The sequence below is a fragment of the Pelobates fuscus genome, chromosome 4 (assembly GCF_036172605.1).
Source record: "Pelobates fuscus isolate aPelFus1 chromosome 4, aPelFus1.pri, whole genome shotgun sequence".
Classification (NCBI taxonomy): domain Eukaryota; kingdom Metazoa; phylum Chordata; class Amphibia; order Anura; family Pelobatidae; genus Pelobates; species Pelobates fuscus.
Genome location: NC_086320.1, coordinates 207,457,862 through 207,477,404, shown reverse-complemented (window position 1 = coordinate 207,477,404; position 19,543 = coordinate 207,457,862). Strand labels below are relative to the sequence as shown.

The following is a 19,543-nucleotide window of genomic DNA, read 5'->3' as shown; positions in this document are numbered from 1 at the left end:
CTTGAATTCAAAAGAAAAAGGCCCAAACGGTTTCATTACAACAGTAGAAACCAATTAAGAGTGCTCAGCTTGTTGTTTTGTGATATATAAATTATCCATACATATACAGTAGAAATACTGTACAATGGTTTGTTAAATGCAATTATACGAAACATGCACTCTTAACATAAAAACTGATCCCATTCTAGCTCCCAAATATAATTTAGGAGACACACAGATACAAAAATACAAAATATTTTCACTTCATAAATAAGCACTGTAGGGTTTAACAGTTTTGACGTACCAGTGTGCGTTTCCTTGTTCTTTGGTACATCATGTTTCTTCCACTGTTTGCTAAACCCAGCCTGCATAGATGTTTTGGCAGGACGGTCTTGTGGAGGATGCTTCCTCCCCGAATGTTTATCTCCATCAGTTGTCCAGTGGTGACTGCGAGGCTTTGGCTCTTGATAAGAATTGGAAAGGACAGGTTCTTTAACTCGCTCTACTTTTTTCTCTTTTGATGTAAAAGTTGCAGACTGACTTTTGTCATGTCTCAAGCTCTTGCTGCTATGCGATTCATTAGGTTTACCAGACTGAACTTCCTCCTGGGGCTTGTTCCAGTCCAAAGGCTCACGCACAATATTCCTTCCAGATGCTGAATGCCTCGACTTGGCATCACTTGCTCCATTACCCTCATAGCGTTCAGGTCTGCTTTTGAAATGCTCATCTTTAGATGGCACAGATTTTGTTATATTCCGAGGTGGGATGTTCTCAAACATTTCTTCTGTTTTCTGCTTCGGAGTTACCCGTTTCTCCCGATCATATGAAAACTTTGTTCTGTCCCTTGGGCCTCTAAGAGACCCTCCAGACACATGTGTCAATTTCTTTGGTTTAGCACCTCTGCTGTCAGCACTACCAACCTCCTTCTCACTTTCAGAAGAGCACAAGTCACTGGGCTCTCTTGTTCGTATCCGCCAGTCAGTGAGTGGCGCTGTTCCAGCAAAAGATGGCCTTGTTGAGGTGTCAGAAAGAGGCTGCCGGTGAGGATTTCTGGTATGTGATCTCTCACTTCTTGACCTATGCCACCTCTGGTTCTGAAAACTGTGATTTTTAACAGGTTTGCTTGCACTAGTGGTTTCCACTGAACCTTCTTGGCTTCGTTCATGGTTGCTTTTGACTGTGCTATTGTATGTCTGCATTTTTTGTGAAGGACTGTCTCCATGTGGTTGCTGCTGGTGAGATGATGGCATGTTACTGTTTCTGTTCCAACCCCTGTTAGTTTCAGGCCTCCCATGACTTCGCCAACTAGGCTGATGATTTAACTTGTCTCGTGGAATAAAATCAGCTGCATCAGGATTGTATTTTGTTGGTCCTAAAATTTAGAATACAAAAAACAAAGTTACAATGCATTGTTAAAAAAAAAAAAAAAAAAAAAAAGACCGTATTCACAAAACAGTTGTGTAGTAAAACGTGATTCTTGCCATATGTCTACTAATTTTAAGAAGTTAGTTATACGGAATAAGTCATATTGAGCTTGAAAAAATGATGTGCTCCTGTTATGTTGATCAGTTATCTGTTTAAATGTATGAAAAGCAAAACTTTAAAAAAAAGGTGGTAAACAAGCTAATCATTTTATATTTAAAAAGGGACCTTTGTAGGCATCAAAATAACTTTAGAATAAAGCAGCAGTCAGTCTGGGGACTTTGCCGAGTTCACAGACCCTCCCCCACAAAAATATCGCTACTGGGGGTCCGGCGGACAGGTAAAGGTGAGCTACTGAACTGAACCTCACGGTCGCTGCATGAGAGAGTATACAGCATTGAGGTCTATAAAGGATCCCGGGAGGTCTTCCGTAGACAGCACCAATTACCTGCAGTGGTCACTGATAAAGGTTGGGTGGCATTGACGTTTCTAGACCAAGTTTTACTCTGTCTGTGCTGCAGAAGCATCTCTATTTGCGGTCAGTTCTCCAAAACTGCAATGTTTTGCATTGCAGGGTTAAAAAGGTCAGGAGCACTACACCCAGACCACTTCATTGAGATGAAATGCCCTCGGTGACCAATATTTTCAAAAAGTTAACGATTTCTATACTCACAAAAAAAAAAAGGCTACAGTGTGGCTTCCACATGAAGTCAGTTTACACTTACCCTTTTCCTGAGCCTTGGCTCCCCCTGCACTGCTCAACTCTGCCTCCCAGAACATTATAGAGAACTCATGGCTTCCTCGACAATAGTCCACTCAATGCTACTTACAGAGGAGCATCAGGGACCTGATGCACATGCACAGCAAGTGCTTCCAAACTTCCCATAGGAAAGCATTGAATCATTTCTCTCCTATGGGGGCCTTACGCGTCACTCAAGTTTGAGCTTGACAAAGATCTCATGGCGAGATTGAAACATTATCTGCCCACTGGTTTCTCAATAAATACTGCCATTCTTTGAGCCCTGACATTCTCAGACTTCATTACCCATGTCAATTCTGTGCATATTTCTAAACACTGTATTTCTTTCATTGGTCGAGTCCGATCAGCTGACATTCTCAGCCAATGATTAAGTGGCAGAATTGGCATCTGGCTTCTGCAGCAACCAGATGATTTGCCGCAGATTATAGGTCGCCGAGCAGGAATCCAAATAAGAGGTAAAATGGCTTGCCCCAGTGCAGGGGAATGGCACAATGATATGTCTACCATTATAACCAAACTGTGAGCTCTAGTGGTTATGATGGTTGGAGTAACACTTTTAGTGAAGCAAATCATTTTCATACAAATTTATACTGAATGGTCTTGAGGCTGGCAGAGCTTCATGGGAGTTATAGGTCCCCAACAACTGAGGTTCTACCTTTAATGATCCAGAAAGTAAGCATCACAACCATTAATGTCAAGCTACATTAGACACATCATAGTATATGCCTGTGGATCAGGCTGACCAGGTTTATGTTTCATGTCATTAGATGTTGCACACTCCACTGTGGCTCTTGCTGTGTCATCATTACAGAAAGGGAGTAATACAACTTCCAGAAGATGCTTACATAAGTGCAACAACAAAATCATCAGCATCACTGGATCCTAAACTCATTACACTGGCTTAAAGGAACACTACAGCATTAAAAATACTGGTTTGTATTTCTAACACTATAGGGCCATTGCCCCTGAATGTAAATAGGTTGCCCCTAAAATGAAGAAAATATAGTTTACTCAACTCTCTTTTTTTTTTTTAGAGCTAAAACTCCATTGGCTCTGCTCACCTCTCGCAACGTCAATGAGGACACATGTCCATCCCCAACAATAGCCTAAAATAATGCTCCACATAGAGGAGTATTGCGGCGAAGATGCTCATGTGCGGAGAGCTGTGCGCATGCATCCAATGCTTGTCATAGGAAACCATTGATTTCAATGATTTCATATGAACTTCCAGGTCACTTGACTGTGTTTTACTCTGTTAGTAGTGGAAGTGCCTCTAGTGGCGGTCAGGAAGACAGCCATTAGAGATGGATTTAACCCTGCAGTTTCTTAAAACGACAGGACCAATGCACCAAGACCACTCCATTGAGATGAAATGCTCTGGGTGACCTCAGTGGTCCTTAATGGTTATACTCCTTATAAAAACTCAAAGTGAATGACAGGGTGTTTATCATAAGAGCCAAACTGACTGACAATCATTAATGTGTTACATCCTTTTCCTTTGCATTTTTTGAAACAATAGTAATAAATACTACACATACATAAATACTAGTATGCGTATATCATTGTGGTTAAAATTCTACATAAATGCAAGACACTATGGGACAGCAGGTATCAGTGATGGCTAGTTTTTGGCAAATCAGATGCAGCAGGCAAACCTTTGTCAAGGCACTCAGCGAGCTAGATGGCTGGGCTTCATGGGACTGATGGTGACATTCTGAAGGCTGGGCTGCAGATGACCAGCTAGGCATTAAAGGGGACGTAGTGCACAGGAGCTGCAGCACTCCATAACTGGCTGAGCATCATGGAGTGGGAGTCCAGGGCAGCTGGAGTGCCAGAGGTTACCCCCCATGCTGTCAGTGTGTGTGTGTGAGGCTGACATTGAGGAGCTGCCCGCGTGCTGGCTGTGAGTCACTGAGCTCAGCAGGAGCCATGCCGCCAGGGAGCAGCCAGCTGTAGCCCAGTGCCCGCAGGTGCTGTGTACGTTACCTGAAGGCTGAGCCTCCGCCATGTCTTCGCACCGTGTCCCCTGTCGGCTGGTCCTGGGGAAGGTATAAGCAGGGCAGCGTTCCCACAGGCAGCACTCGCCTTCTGGCACTGAGGCGCCCTCCTCGTTACTGCCTAGCATTGACGTCACCAGAACAACGCTCCGCAGCCTTCAGGTTCAGCAAGTGCGCATGCGCACATATTTCGCACTGTTTTTTTTTATTTTTTCTTTAAAGAAACTTTATTTAATGAGCACAACTGTCGTTTTCCGTTTAGTTAGCACAGTGTGGGTTATTCATTTACTAGAGGTTAGATTGTCAGTCAGTATGAAGGTTCATACTCCAGCTAAAACAGCAAAAATGAAAACAGAACAAACAGGGTTATTCACTAAACTCTGAATGAAAAATCAACAACTCATCCATAGTTACAACTTGGCATTTTATTAATTTTTTATTTCACCTTCACATTGAAAGGGACACTGTAGGCACCCATAACCACTTCAGCTCATTGAAGAGGTCTGGGTGCAGTGTCCCTCTTGCACTTAGTGCTGCAATGTTAAACAATGCAGTTCCAGATTGCAGCATGAAGTCTGCCTCTAGTGGCCATTTACCAGACCGCTCTATAAGCGCTTTCAGAATGTTTCCGGACTTTTGGTTAGCAAACTGATGCTGGACGTTCTCACGCTCTGCACGAGGACTGATGCGTCAGCTATTTCCCCATATAAAAGCATTGATTCAATATGGATGTCCTTATGCTGTTATTCTTTATTGTAATGAAAGCTTTGTATTGAATGCTTATGTTTTAAGATCAATTATCAATTATAAAATTTTTTTTTTTTTAAATACAGTACTTTTATATTAAAGGCTCTATTATTTTTCATTTAAATCTAAACTTATATACACAGTCAACATTTGTAGGTTGGTATTTCATTTGTATATTAAATCGCAGCCACATAATGTTCCAAATGATTTATGAGTTTAAGTTCAGACTTTGTGTCAACTTCCATATAATATCAATAAAGTTTATTTGTGTTTCAAGTTGGATGCACGAGCATGCGTGGAGGGATGATTGGACGTGGCAACGTTGCGTTTGATCCCGTTCCATGCATGCGCGTAGATGACATATTTAAACTCTGAATTATGGGACACACATTTCTGGAAAAAGTCCAGAGGGACAAACGCGTCGAGCCTATCGAATACCCTAGAAGAGATTGCAGCTTAAAGCCTTACCTACAGGACTGCAATTGGACCAAATCCAGCATCTACTTTCTTTCACTATTGACTGGTCGGGATTACTGGCATCCTGAGGTACCATTGGCAGCTGTGCACTGTATAGGGATTGAGCCCTTTTGTGGCTGAAATGCTTGTATGCACATTAAAGGGACTCTATAGTCACCATATAAAAGCAAGAAAGACAGGTCCCCCAGCCTTCCTTCTTGCTTTTATATGAACTTTCATTAATTAAAAAAAAAAAATCGGTGGTTTTATATTAAAAACTTACCTCCGTTCCAGCGCCGAGCTCCCCGCTAGGCCGCGCCCCCTTTTTCGTCAAAATGACGAAATCGCGGGGCCCAATGGGACGGCTTCGCGCTGGACCAATCGCGTTCTTCATAGAGCGGCATTGAATGCCGCCCTATGAAGAACCTGAGCGCTTTACCGCGCATGTGCGCGGAATGCGCGTTCGCGAGCTGAGCTGTCTGACTGACAGCTCAGCTCGCTTTCTAAAATTATCAATAAGGGGGGGGAACCTACTGTCCCCCCCCCTGCCCCCACCCCTGTGCGGCGGGTGGGGGCCCTAAAATTATCAATGAGGGGGGGGACCTACTGCCCCCCCCCGGCCCCCACCCCTGAGCGGCGGGTGGGGGCCCTAAAATTATCAATAAGGGGGGGGACCTACTGTCCCCCCCCCGGCCCCCACCCCTGTGCGGCGGGTGGGGGCCCTAAAATTATCAATAAGGGGGGGACCTACTGTCCCCCCCCGGCCCCCACCCCTGTGCGGCGGGTGGGGGCCCTAAAATTATCAATGAGGGGGGGGACCTACTGTCCCCCCCCCCGGCCCCCACCCCTGAGCGGCGGGTGGGGGCCCTACAATTATCAATAAGGGGGGGACCTACTGTCCCCCCCCCGGCCCCCACCCCTGTGCGGCGGGTGGGGGCCCTAAAATTATCAATAAGGGGGGGGACCTACTGTCCCCCCCCGGCCCCCACCCCTGTGCGGCGGGTGGGGGCCCTAAAATTATCAATGAGGGGGGGGACCTACTGTCCCCCCCCCCCGCCCGGCCCCCACCCCTGAGTGGCGGGTGGGGGCCCTAAAATGATCAATGAGGGGGGGGACCTACTGTCCCCCCCCCGGCCCCCACCCCTGAGCGGCGGGTGGGGGCCCTACAATTATCAATAAGGGGGGGACCTATTGTCCCCCCCCGGCCCCCACCCCTGAGCGGTGGGTGGGGGCCCTAGTTAACCCTCCCCCCCCCACCCAAAAAAAATATCTCCCTACCTACCCCCCTCACCCTAAAAATAATGAGGGGGGACCATTAACTAAAAACCTGTAAAAAAGAAAAAATGAGATAAAATCAACTTACCATTCGATGTTTTCTTTCTTCTAAAATCTTCTTTCTTCAGCCCCAAAAAAGGCCAAATAAAAATCCATAATAACCGACGCAATTAAAAAAAAAAAAAAAAACGAGCGCAAATAAAATAATCCATCTTCACCCATGGAGGGCTCCGCGCAGACTGATCTCCGCAGGGTGGGGAAGGCTTATAAAGCCTTGCCCCGCCCTGCAATTAGGCTAAGAACACTCTGATTGGTGGGTTTGAGCCAATCAGAGTGCTCTTTGTCATTTTACAAGCGTGGGAAAGTTCTTTGGAATTTTCCCACGCTTGTAAAATGACACAGAGCACTGTGATTGGATGGATTTCAAGCCATCCAATCACAGTGCTCTGTGTCATTTTACAAGCGTGGGAAAGTTCTTTGGAATTTTCCCACGCTTGTAAAATGACACAGAGCACTGTGATTGGATGGATTTCAAGCCATCCAATCACAGTGCTCTTTGTCATTTTACAAGCGTGGGAAAGTTCTTTGGAATTTCCCCACGCTTGTAAAATGACACAGAGCACTGTGATTGGATGGGTTTCAAGCCATCCAATCACAGTGCTCTGTGTCATTTTACAAGCGTGGGAAAGTTCTTTGGAATTTTCCCACGCTTGTAAAATGACACAGAGCACTGTGATTGGATGGATTTCAAGCCATCCAATCACAGTGCTCTTTGTCATTTTACAAGCGTGGGAAAGTTCTTTGGAATTTTCCCACGCTTGTAAAATGACACAGAGCACTGTGATTGGATGGATTTCAAGCCATCCAATCACAGTGCTCTTTGTCATTTTACAAGCGTGGGAAAGTTCTTTGGAATTTCCCCACGCTTGTAAAATGACACAGAGCACTGTGATTGGATGGGTTTCAAGCCATCCAATCACAGTGCTCTGTGTCATTTTACAAGCGTGGGAAAATTCCAAAGAACTTTCCCACGCTTGTAAAATGACACAGAGCACTGTGATTGGATGGCTTGAAATCCATCCAATCACAGTGCTCTGTGTCATTTTACAAGCGTGGGAAAATTCCAAAGAACTTTCCCACGCTTGTAAAATGACAAAGAGCACTCTGATTGGTTTAAACCCACCAATCAGAGTGTTCTTAGCCTAATTGCAGGGCGGGGCAAGGCTTTATAAGCCTTCCCCACCCTGCAGAGCTCAGTCTGCGCGGAGCCCTCCATGGGTGAAGATGGATTATTTTTTTTGCGCTCGTTTTTTTTTTTTTTTTTTTTTTTTTTTTTTTTTAATTGCGTCGGTTATTATGGATTTTTATTTGGCCTTTTTTGGGCTGAAGAAAGAAGATTTTAGAAGAAAGAAAACATTGAATGGTAAGTTTTTTTTATCTCTTTTTATTTATTTATTTTTTTACAGGTTTTTAGTTAATGTTCCCCCCCTCATTATTTTTAGGGTGAGGGGGGTAGGTAGGGAGATAATTTTTTTTTTTGGGGGGGGGAGGGTTAACTAGGGTCCCCCCCCCTTTGTATTTAGGGCCCCCACCCACCGCTCAGGGGTGGGGGCCGGGGGGGACAGTAGGTCCCCCCCTTATTGATCATTTTAGGGCCCCCACCCGCCGCACAGGGGTGGGGGCCGGGGGGGGGACAGTAGGTCCCCCCCTTATTGATAATTTTAGGGCCCCCACCCGCCGCTCAGGGGTGGGGGCCGGGGGGGACAGTAGGTCCCCCCCTTATTGATCATTTTAGGGCCCCCACCCGCCGCACAGGGGTGGGGGCCGGGGGGGGACAGTAGGTCCCCCCCTTATTAATAATTTTAGGGCCCCCACCCGCCGCACAGGGGTGGGGGCCGGGGGGGGACAGTAGGTCCCCCCCTTATTGATAATTTTAGGGCCCCCACCCGCCGCACAGGGGTGGGGGCCGGGGGGGGACAGTAGGTCCCCCCCCTTATCGATAATTTTAGGGCCCCCACCCGCCGCACAGGGGTGGGGGCCAGGGGGGGACAGTAGGTCCCCCCCTTATTGATAATTTTAGGGCCCCCACCCGCCGCACAGGGGTGGGGGCCGGGGGGGGACAGTAGGTCCCCCCCTTATTGATAATTTTAGGGCCCCCACCCGCCGCACAGGGGTGGGGGCCGGGGATAATTTTAGGGCCCCCACCCGCCGCACAGGGGTGGGGGCCGGGGGGGGGGACAGTAGGTCCCCCCCCTTATTGATAATTTTAGGGCCCCCACCCGCCGCACAGGGGTGGGGGCCGGGGGGGGGACAGTAGGTCCCCCCCCTTATTGATAATTTTAGGGCCCCCACCCGCCGCACAGCGGTGGGGGCCGGGGGGGGGAAGGAGAGTAGGTCTCCCCCCCCCCCCCTTCAACCACTATTGTGGACAGTAATCGTCCCTGTGGGTTCGGGCTTCAGCTGTCAGCTGAAGCTGAAGCTGTCAGCTGAAGCCACGCCCACAGCAGTGCTGACAGGCTGTCAGCACACAAAGCGCGTTCACAGTGCTTTGTGTGCTGATAGCCCGTCTGATGCATTCACCCAGAATGCATCGGACGGGAGGCCTTTTTAGGGCCTCTGAACTCGGAAGTCCCTCTGGTGGCCGTCTGATTGACTGCAACAAGAGGTGTTCCAAGCTTCCAATGTAAACACTGCATTTTCTCCGAAAATACAGTGCTTACAAGAAAAAGGCTCCGGGTAGCTGTAGCACTCACCTGAACAACCTCATTAAGCTGAAGTTGTTCAGGTGACTATAGTGTCCCTTTAAGGAATATTTCTTATTGTGCCACTTATTTTGTGAGTGTGATTTTAGCTACTTTCCATTTTATTCCCGTGATTAATAAATACTGCACTAAGAGTTATTTTTTTCTTTTTTCTCTTTTCATGGATTTCTCAACCATTTGAGTGGTAATTATATTATCGCACCTGTGAATGTGGCACTCCCTATTGTATGTGTATTTTTGGCTATACAGAATTTGATTTCTAGTGGCTGTCCTCCTGAATTGAAACAGACCTTTTGTCTGGTATCTGACGATGGGCATCCTCATGCTCTGCATGAGGACCTCCAGCATCAGATTTTGTCCCTTAGGAAAGCATTGATTCAATGCTTTCCTATGGGGAGGTCTAATGCGCGCACAGCATTAGCTACGCACGCGCATTGGAGCCCGCTCTTCGCAGGACACAGAGGAGGAGCTTTGACCCAGCAACGAGGAACACCAGTGCTGAGATCAGGTAAGTAAATAAAGGGATTTTAATCCGTTATTCAATGTGGAGAGAGGCACGTGAGGGAGGAGGCAGGGTGAGCGATAGTGTCAGGAATACGAATGTCTTACGAATGTCCAAAGTTCCAGATTGCCAAAGTTCCAAAGCGCTTTAGCGTTCTGAAAAGTGGCAAAATAAGTGGTTAGGGTTGGGGTTGGGGTTAGGGTCCAAATTACCGAAGTTCCAAACCAAAATGTCATTGGTCCGAATTGCTGAGGCAGACAAATTTTTCTTTGCCCATGCACATCCCTTGTGCCATCTTCCATAGAATGTGCTTTAATGCTGTTAAGGCAACATGGAACGTCCTGCAGATTTCACACCATGGAGACCCATGGATATCAGTGGTATAAATAGATACCTGGGGCACCCCTCTGTTAGCTGGGATCATTTTTAGTGGCCCCAGTCTGACCAATGCGCTGAAAGTCAGCCCTGCATACAGCACTTTAAATCCATTCAGAACACTGTGGCTGAGCAATGTAGACCTACATGCTACCAAACCGATTGTAAGCTTTGTCAGCTGCACAGCACTGATCAGCGTGTAATTGGATGGGAACCCATGCTTCATTCACTAGTCCAGTGAATAGGGTAGGTATAAGTTGGTATAAAAAGAAAAAGTGGAGCATACATTGTTTTTTTTTAGTCCTGCACTTTATGCTACTTTTTAAAAAAAATCAATTTGTATTTAATTGTTGGTTATTTATTGTAGCTCCTGGATATCTTTTCATCTTATTTGTATAAGTGATAATTGCATTTTTACGTACTCATAGAGGACTGGTGACCCTGTTTCCAGTTTTAGAGCTACCTAGTTTTTTGTTTTCTATCTACTTTTCATCTACTCCCACTCCCTCTACCATCTAGCCAAACTACTTATATCTGTGTTTTCGTCTAACACTCTTATCTGTATTTTGTGCTATATCTTTGCTATAGAATATATGAAGACTGGATTTTTTCACTATTAAAATAGTATATACTTTATTTAAACTAATACAAAAATAAAAAATATAATAGTAAAAAAATAATACTTTTGGGGGCGGGGCCAAGCTGCTGACCGAGACGGACGCATTTCTGATGAGCTCTTACACTCACCGCTGTATTTTGGCAATTTCAAGCCCCTTACCACCGCTGGCAAACCGGACCACAGGTGCTAATAGTGGTCATGGGCCGCAAGCTGAGGAAGCAAAAGCCCGACAAGCCCAAAGCATTAACATAGGGGATCTACTCCGGCAGGCCCACGGAGCATGTAGGCCCAAGATGGCCGCCGACATGGACGGGTACTCAGACTCCTCTGAGGAATCGATACTGGGGATGGGATCCGCTGACCTCCCTCTCCCACCACGGCCCCAGACAGATCCAAAGAATACTGACTCGGCTCCGGTGACAAATGCCACTCGGAAGGAGCTACTACATGGCCTCCAGCTCACCTTGCAAGCCGACATGGCCTCACTCAGAGCAGATCTAACGGCTGGTGGGCCACCTGGGGACAGTGGAGACGACAGCAGCCGAACAAGCCCAGACAATCACCACTCTCTCAGGGGAGGTACGGACCCTCCAGGCACAGCAAGCAACCTTGGAACAACGCTTGGCAGCGATGAAAGACGGCAGGCGCAGAAATAACCTCAAGATACGGGGTGTCCCAGAGGCGATCCCAGACGCAGAACTCCCGCATCTGGTGAGGAGGCTGCTAGGGTCACTACTTATGCCCAAACAGGCTAAAAGCACTATGACTGACGGGATCTTTCGCATAGCGAAGCCAAAAAAAGCCCCCGAGTCCGCACCCAGGGTCCTGGTGGTCAGATTCAGCAGCGGCAGGGAGAAAGCAGCAGTGCAGGCAGCAACCAAAGTGAATTCGCCACTCTCCTTTGAAAACACGCGCTCACGTTTTACTCAGACCTATCTGGGGACACTCTGAAATGGAGGAAAACCCTCCAGCCACTCACCTCACTGCTACGCACCAACGCTATCCCATATCGCTGGAGATCGCCGCAGCTACTCCACATCATAAAAGAGGACTTTGTGCACGCTGTCAGGGACCTTGAGGAAGCGGCGGTCATGTTGGAAACCATCGGACTCCCACAAGATGCGCTTGCCTGGCCCGGCCTGAGCAATACCGCTAATACGCACACATGGGACCCCGCTAGAGTTACCCCGTTTATCCCTCAGAGGGCCCGCTCGGATGCCTATACGGTGGCCACAACATGAGTGTAGCGGTACTTACCTTATCCGGGGGCCGGCCGCGGTCCTCTCTTCAAGCCGCGCGCGGTCCTGCGGCTGCACAAGCAGCGCGCGGCTCATCCGACTCTCCTAACAGGAGGACGGGCAGTGACCGCATGATGCGGTCACGTGTCCCGCCTGCAGCTAAGAGCGCGGCGCGAGTCTCGGGCGCGCTCTTAAAGAGACAGTGCGAGCCTAAATTGCAAAAAGGCTCCCATTGGCTCCTGTCATGCCAATCACCCCATACTCTTACCTGGTGGGGGTGTGGAAGTGACAGGAGCCAATCACATTAGTTTGAAGGCTACTTATACTCACCCTTTTCCCTTAGTTCCTTGCCCTATCATGGTTTCTGCTACAGTTCCCTTTAGTGCTTGTTGTGTTCAGTTGTGTTTCTCCGTATTTGACCTTGGCTTTGTATTCTGACTTCGTTTTCGCTTTATCCTTGTTTGTACTGTTTGCCGGCTTGCTGATTCCTGTGTACCAGACCCCGGCTAGTTTTCGTTTACGCTGTCTCTTTGTGCCCTTGACCTCGGATCGTTCCTGACTCTGTCTTCTCCTATTACGTCGAGTCCGGCCACTCTAAGGTCCGGTAGACGTATCTCTCCTCTGTGCTGTCTTCTGTTTGGCTGGATCCTGCGTGTAGGGGTATATACTCGTTACAATGAGGTGGCGCAGGACTATCCAGGCTCCAAAGGGACATCACCCACTCATTTTTCACCCACGGTTTGGGGTTCATATGAATCTCCTTTTACTTATGCTGTTTGCTAAATTATATATAGTTTAGAATTTTCCTTCAGAGCTGACACCCATGGTCTTATATGGCACACAAACACACACACCTCACCAGGGATGGCTGGGGCCTCTAGATCCTTGCCATCCCCCCTCTCCTCTCTCTGAGCAACTTGAAACCGAGGCGACACAACCAAGCGGAGTAGGGCGACCCGGCAGAACTAATCTCGGCAGAACTAATCTCCCCCACGTCCCCAGCAGGACCTGACAACTGAATACATACCAGGTCCATACATAGTCCACTAGATGAACTCCAACAACCAGGATGGTAGAGACCTCAAGTTACTCACACAACCACCTAGTTTTTCAACTATAATGCCTCACCATCCGACGGAACACGCAGCACACTCTAATGTTTAAAATTGTCTCCTTACTGACATACACCCAATACACACTCACTCATGCCACACTGATAAGTATCTACATCACCAACTTACTAAAATGTGCAAAGTATACCCGAGCTATACTCATGTTATATTATACTTCTAAAGTTTGCGCTTGTCTGCGTTCCAGAACAAGCATTCCACAGTTGCCAACTGAGGTAGCTGTACCCAGTAAAATGCATTTTGCCATTGACAGGACTGAATTGTCAGAACTTGGATAAGTGCACTTGTTATATGTTTGTTATTTTAATAGTTTGTAATGTTTTTGTTTTATTGTTACAATAAATACTTGCCTTTAGCACTTCTGGTTGTCCTATTGTTCCAGGTTCCTTCTTTTCTGGTGATACAATAAGTATAGAAGATAGTGTCAGGAAGCTTCGCCTGTAGTGATGTTTCCACACTCAGAACAACATGGAGAAAGAAAGGAAAAGACGCAAATATAGTGTAGTATATATCTGGAGCTGAGTATTAGCTCCAGAAAAGTGTAAGTGCATTACTTTTTTCCTTATTCACCAAAAACAGAGGTCTAACATACTACACTATATTTACGTATTTTCCTTTCTTCCTCCATGTCGTTCTGAGCGTGGAAACATCATTACAGGCGCTGCTTCCTGACACTATCTTCTAAACTATTATTGCCTATCTACATATCTGTTTGTTTTCACAGCGAACATCCTTTGAAGCAGGTGGGGTGCTGCCCTAATAGCACATGTGCACATTTTTTAATTTAAAAAAAAATATTATTTATTGAAAGTTTTTTTCTTTATCCTTATTTAGATAACTTGTACAACATATACACAAAGGATATACAAAAAGAGAATTACATTAACAACATTTACACATTACTTGGAAAAAGAATATCAGAAAGAAAATAACCCTTAAATCATTTAGTAGTATTTCCCACTACCATTTGTATATCAACATAACACTGCAAATTAACAAATCTAAAACTTGGTCAGTTCAAAAATGGAAATATATGTCATAGGTCAGTCCGATAGTAGGAGTCTTTTTTATGTCTAGAGACGATTATCAATCAAGTCCTACTTTTCAGTTAATCACTTGCTAGAATTTCCAGCCATTTATTATAATGTTTATTTAAAGAATATAAGGAAGATCCATGCAGATCTCTTTCCATACGAAGTTGGTATGAAAATTGATCTGTCAAATGCTTCCTCTGAAAAGGAAGATTTGATTTCCATTGTCTAGCTATGATTATTTTCGTTGCTAAGAAACAGTGGAAAAAAGGCACTTTAATGAAGTGGAAGATAAAGCCCAGTTTAAATGTAATAGGGCTATCTCAGGTCCTTTTTTAAAATGTATTTTAAATAGGGATTTCAGTAATGCATAGGCCTACGACCATAAAGGTTTTACCAATTTGCAGTACCACCATATGTGTAAGAGGGATCCATCTAAACAACCACACCACCAACAATGTGGATTCTGATCAGGATACATCTTAGAAATCTTATATGGTGTCAAATACCATTTATACATTATCTTGTATTGACATTCTTTTAAATTCAAACAATGAATATATTTCCGTGTATCCTTAAGGGTGCAACACCATTCATTGTCGCTTATATCCATTGCTAAATCTTTTTTTCCATTTATCAACAATATATATAGGTTTTTGATCAGAAAGAAGTGTTAAGTTGGTAGCTTTAGAGTTTGTTTTTTTTTAACTTTAGTATAGTTACAAAATGATTGGATTAAAGTATCAACTGTATATGTATTTCTTAATAAGGCTTTATTTAAAAAGTTCTTAATTCTCAAATACGAAAAAAGTTATTTATTTGGTAGGTGTAATTTAACTTTAATATCAGCAAAAGGTAATAACTGATGTTTTTGCCAGATATCTTTAATACTCCATTGGAATTTAGACCAATTATGTAGAGAGATATCCTGCATATTGTCTTCCAAAGCAACCAAATGACATCACATGTGCATGTTTATTGAGCCACATACTTTGGGCTCTAAACCAATGAGAGTTTATTCACAATATCATTTTCACATATTACTTTTTTCAGTACCATCTGCACTATATGTGTTTTTATCTTTTTGTTTTACATGATATTGTTGAGATTTCCAAACAACTATGTTTAGTTAGAGGTAAGATAACCCAGTGCATGTGATTTTTATTTATAGCACTCCACTACTTTATTATAATTTGAGCACTAATACACACTTTTTTTTTTGTAGATCATTAACCAAGTCTACCATAAAGAGAAGACTTCCCAAGGTGCAAACCATTCATGAGCTTTAAAAATAGAAAGGCCAGGTTAGACTTTGCCAAACAACATCTACAAATGCCAGCCCAGTTCTGGAACAGCATTCTTTGGACAGATGAGACCTATACCAGAATGATGGGAAGAAAAAAGTATGGAGAAGGCCTGAAACAGCTCATGATCTGAAGCATACCACATTATCTGTAAAACACGGTGGAGGCAGTGTAATGGCATGGGCATGCATGGCTTCCAATGTAATCGGGTCACTAGTATTTATTGATGATGTGACAGAAGACAGAAGCAACTGGATTAATTGTGAAATGTATAGGGATATATTGTCTGCTCAGATTCAGCCACATTCAGCAAAGTTAATTGGATGACACTTCAACTTACAGATGGACAATGACCCCAAACATACTGTGAAAGCAACCCAAGAGTTTAAGGCAAAGAAGTGGAATATTCTGCAATGGCCAAGTCAGTCATCTGATTTCAACCCGAGCGAGCATGCATTTCACTTCCTGAAGACAGGGCCGGCGCTACCTGTAAGGTGGACTAGGCAGCCGCCTAGGGCGCCCCTTGGGAAGGGGAGCCTCCAGGAGCGCCGGCCCCCCTCATGCTGCAGCCGCCCGAGCGCTCTGCAGAGAGCCTCAAGCGGCTGCAGCTTTGCCCGTGCTGGTGCGTCCATGAGGCCGCACCACCCGGGCACAGCCAAAGGAGAGGGGCTGACAGGAGGTAAGCGCTCAGCACTCCCTCCTGTCACTCCCTCACTGTAGCGTGGCCGAGCCCTGTATGGTCTGCGGGTACAGGGAGCATCTGTCTCCTGTACCCGCCCTGACTAACAGGAAGTGCACACTCAGTGTGCACTTCCTGTTAGTCTGGCCGGGTACAGGAAACAAAAGCTCCCTGTACCCGCGGACCATACAGAGCTCGGCCACGCTACAACATAGGTACGGGAGGGGGGGAAGAAAGAAACAGGGAGGGAGGGAGGGGAAAGAAAGAAACAGGGAGGGAGGGAGGGGGAAGAAAGAAACAGGGAGGGAGGGGGAGGAGAAAGAAACTAACAAGGAGGTGGGAGAAAGAAACTAACAAGGAGGTGGGAGAAAGAAACTAACAGGGAGGTGGGGGGAAAGAAACTAACAGGGAGGTGGGGGAAAGAAACTAACAGGGAGAGGGGGAAGAAACTAACAGGGAGGGGGGAAAGAAACTAACAGGGAGGTGGGGAAAGAAACTAACAGGGAGGTGGGGAAAGAAACTAACAGGGGGGGAAGAAACTAACAGGGGGGAAGAAACTAATGGGGAGAAGAAACTAACAGGGGGAAGAAACTAACAGGGAGGGGGAAAGAAACTAACAGGGAGGTGGGGGAAAGAAACTAACAGGGGGAAGAAATTGACAGGGAGGTGGGGGGAAATAAACTAACAGGGAGGTGGGGGGAAAGAAACTAACAGGGAGAGGGGGAAGAAACTAACAGGGAGGGGGAAAAGAAACTAACAGGGAGGTGGGGAAAGAAACTAACAGGGAGGGGGGGAAGAAACTAACAGGGAGGGGGGGGAGAAACTAACAGGGGGGAAGAAACTAACAGGGAGGGGGAAAGAAACTAACAGGGAGGTGGGGGAAAGAAACTAACAGGGGGGGAAGAAATTTACAGGTAGGTGGGGGGAAAGAAACTAACAGGGAGGTGGGGGGAAAGAAACTATCAGGGAGAGGGGGAAGAAACTAACAGGGAGGTAGGGGGAAAGAAACTAACAGGGAGAGGGGGAAGAAACTAACAGGGAGGGGGAAAAGAAACTAACAGGGAGGGGGAAAAGAAACTAACAGGGAGGTGGGGAAAGAAACTAACAGGGAGGGGGGAAGACACTTACAGGGGGGAAAGAAACTAATGGGGGGAAGAAACTAACAAGGGGGGAAGAAACTAACAGGGAGGGGGGAAAGAAACTAACAGGGAGATGGGGGAAGAAACTAACAGGGAGGGGGGGAGAAACTAACGGGGGGGAAGAAATTGACAGGGGGGAAGACTTTGACAGGGAGTGGAATTGACAGGGAGAGAGAAATTGACAGGGAGGGGGGAGTGACAGGGGAGGGAGGGGGGAGTGACAGGGGACGGAGGGGGAATGAGAGTAACAAGGGAGGGGGAGAAGAGAGTGACAAGGGAGGGGGGAGAGATTGACATCCATCACACACACACACAATCACACACAATGCACCCCTTACACACAAAGACAATGAACCCCTTGCACACAGAAAAACACACAATGCATTACACACACAATGCATTACACACAGACACACGCAATGCAACCCTTACACACAATGCATCCCTTACACACACAGAAACACACAATGCATTCCTTAGACACACTCAATGCACCCCTTACACACACTCAAAGCACCCCTTACAGACTCACACACTTCATCCCTTACATACACAGAAACACACATTGCAGCCCTTACACATACAAACACAGATTCACACAATGCATTCCTTACACACAAATCAGGACATCCCCTACACACTCCATCACCTGTGAACAAACTCATTGGTGGAACATGAAGGTGGACCCTGGGACCCAGACCTTGAGCTGTGTAAAGGGCCCCCAAAAAATGGAGCTGCTTCCCGTTCTCCCAGAACATTGATTTTTGTGACCACAGTTACAAACAGCCTCCAGAGATCCTGTTCTACACCAGACCAGTGGAGCCAGACTGCAGCTAGAGCCCATCATCATCCTCATCTGCTTGTAAGTAGCTAATCTAGTATATTATTCGTGGCACTAATCTCTAATTTACCTCACATTAAAGAAACACTATAGTCCCCACTGCAGCTTAATGTAGTGGTCCTGGTGTCTATAGCCTGTCTCTGCAGGCCTTTTAATGTAAACATGGCGGCACTAGCGTTAGTTAACATGGCAGTTCATATGGGTGAGGCATTGTGATGTCACGGGGGGGGGGGCGGGGGTGGCAAACTTTTCTTTTGCCTAGGGCGGCAAAAATCCTTGCACCGGCCCTGCCTGAAGACAAAACATAAGGCAGAAAGACCAATGAGAAAACAACAGCTGAAGACAACTGCAATAAAGGACAGGCAAAGCATCACAAAGGCGGGAACCCAGCATTTGGTGATGTCCATGCATTTCAGACTTCAAGCAGTCATTGCCTGCAAAGGATTCTTGACAAAGAATTACAAATTAACATTTTATTTATCATTTTGTTAATTTGTCTAATTACATTTGAGCCCCTGAAATAAGGAGATTGTGTATAAAAATGGTTTCATACAATATTTTTGTTCAACCCTTTGCGTTAAATTGCATCTCATTTATTTTATTTCAAATCCTTTGGGGTGGCTTACAGAGCCAAAATTAGGAAACTTGTGTCAGTGTCCAAATATTTTCCATACCTAATTGTAGTATGTAGTCGTGTATATATATATACATATATAAAAAAAAAAAACAATTGAAAGGCTGCTCTCTGGACTTAAAACGAAAATTTTATTCAGATAATATTAAAATATGACCAACGTTTCGGTCCCCGCTCGGGACCTTCTTCAGGGTCAGAAGATAAGACAACAACTTATCTTCTGACCCTGAAGAAGGGCCCGAGCGGGGACCGAAACGTTGGTCATATTTTAATATTATCTGAATAAAATTTTAGTTTTAAGTCCGGAGAGCAGCCTTTCAATTGTTTTTTTTTTATATTTTGGAGCTCTGGTGGTGCGCCCGGCATTGGACTGTCCTGTAAGCGTGAGTGCAGGGGATTTATTTATCTTTATATACATATATATATACGACTATCCCCTTATCATCAAACTGACAGGATAAAGGGATATCTTTATTAAACTAGATATCAGGAGCATATAACCTGGTGAAGATTAGTCCAGCTATAACAACCATAGTAAGCACTATGAATACACCATGATGCCTTTTGGTCTGTGTAATGCCTCAGACATTTTTCAGGAATTTATCAATGCCGAACTGAGAGACTTCCTTCAATCTTGGTGTCATTGTCTACCT

General features: G+C 45.7%; 1 protein-coding gene across 1 annotated transcript in view; it reads right to left on the bottom strand.

Moving 5' to 3' along the window:
- NFX1 (nuclear transcription factor, X-box binding 1) overlaps positions 1 to 4,302 on the bottom strand; it is a 108,251-nt gene extending 103,949 nt beyond the window's left edge. Inside the window, exons 1-2 of the mRNA XM_063451868.1 lie at positions 4,148 to 4,302; positions 284 to 1,351 (exon numbers count right to left, since the gene is read on the bottom strand). Coding sequence (XP_063307938.1) covers positions 284 to 1,351; positions 4,148 to 4,286 — 1,207 coding nt within the window. The 5' untranslated portion in view covers positions 4,287 to 4,302. The remainder of the gene's footprint in view (positions 1 to 283; positions 1,352 to 4,147) is intronic.
- Between the last annotated feature and the right edge of the window lie 15,241 nt (positions 4,303 to 19,543).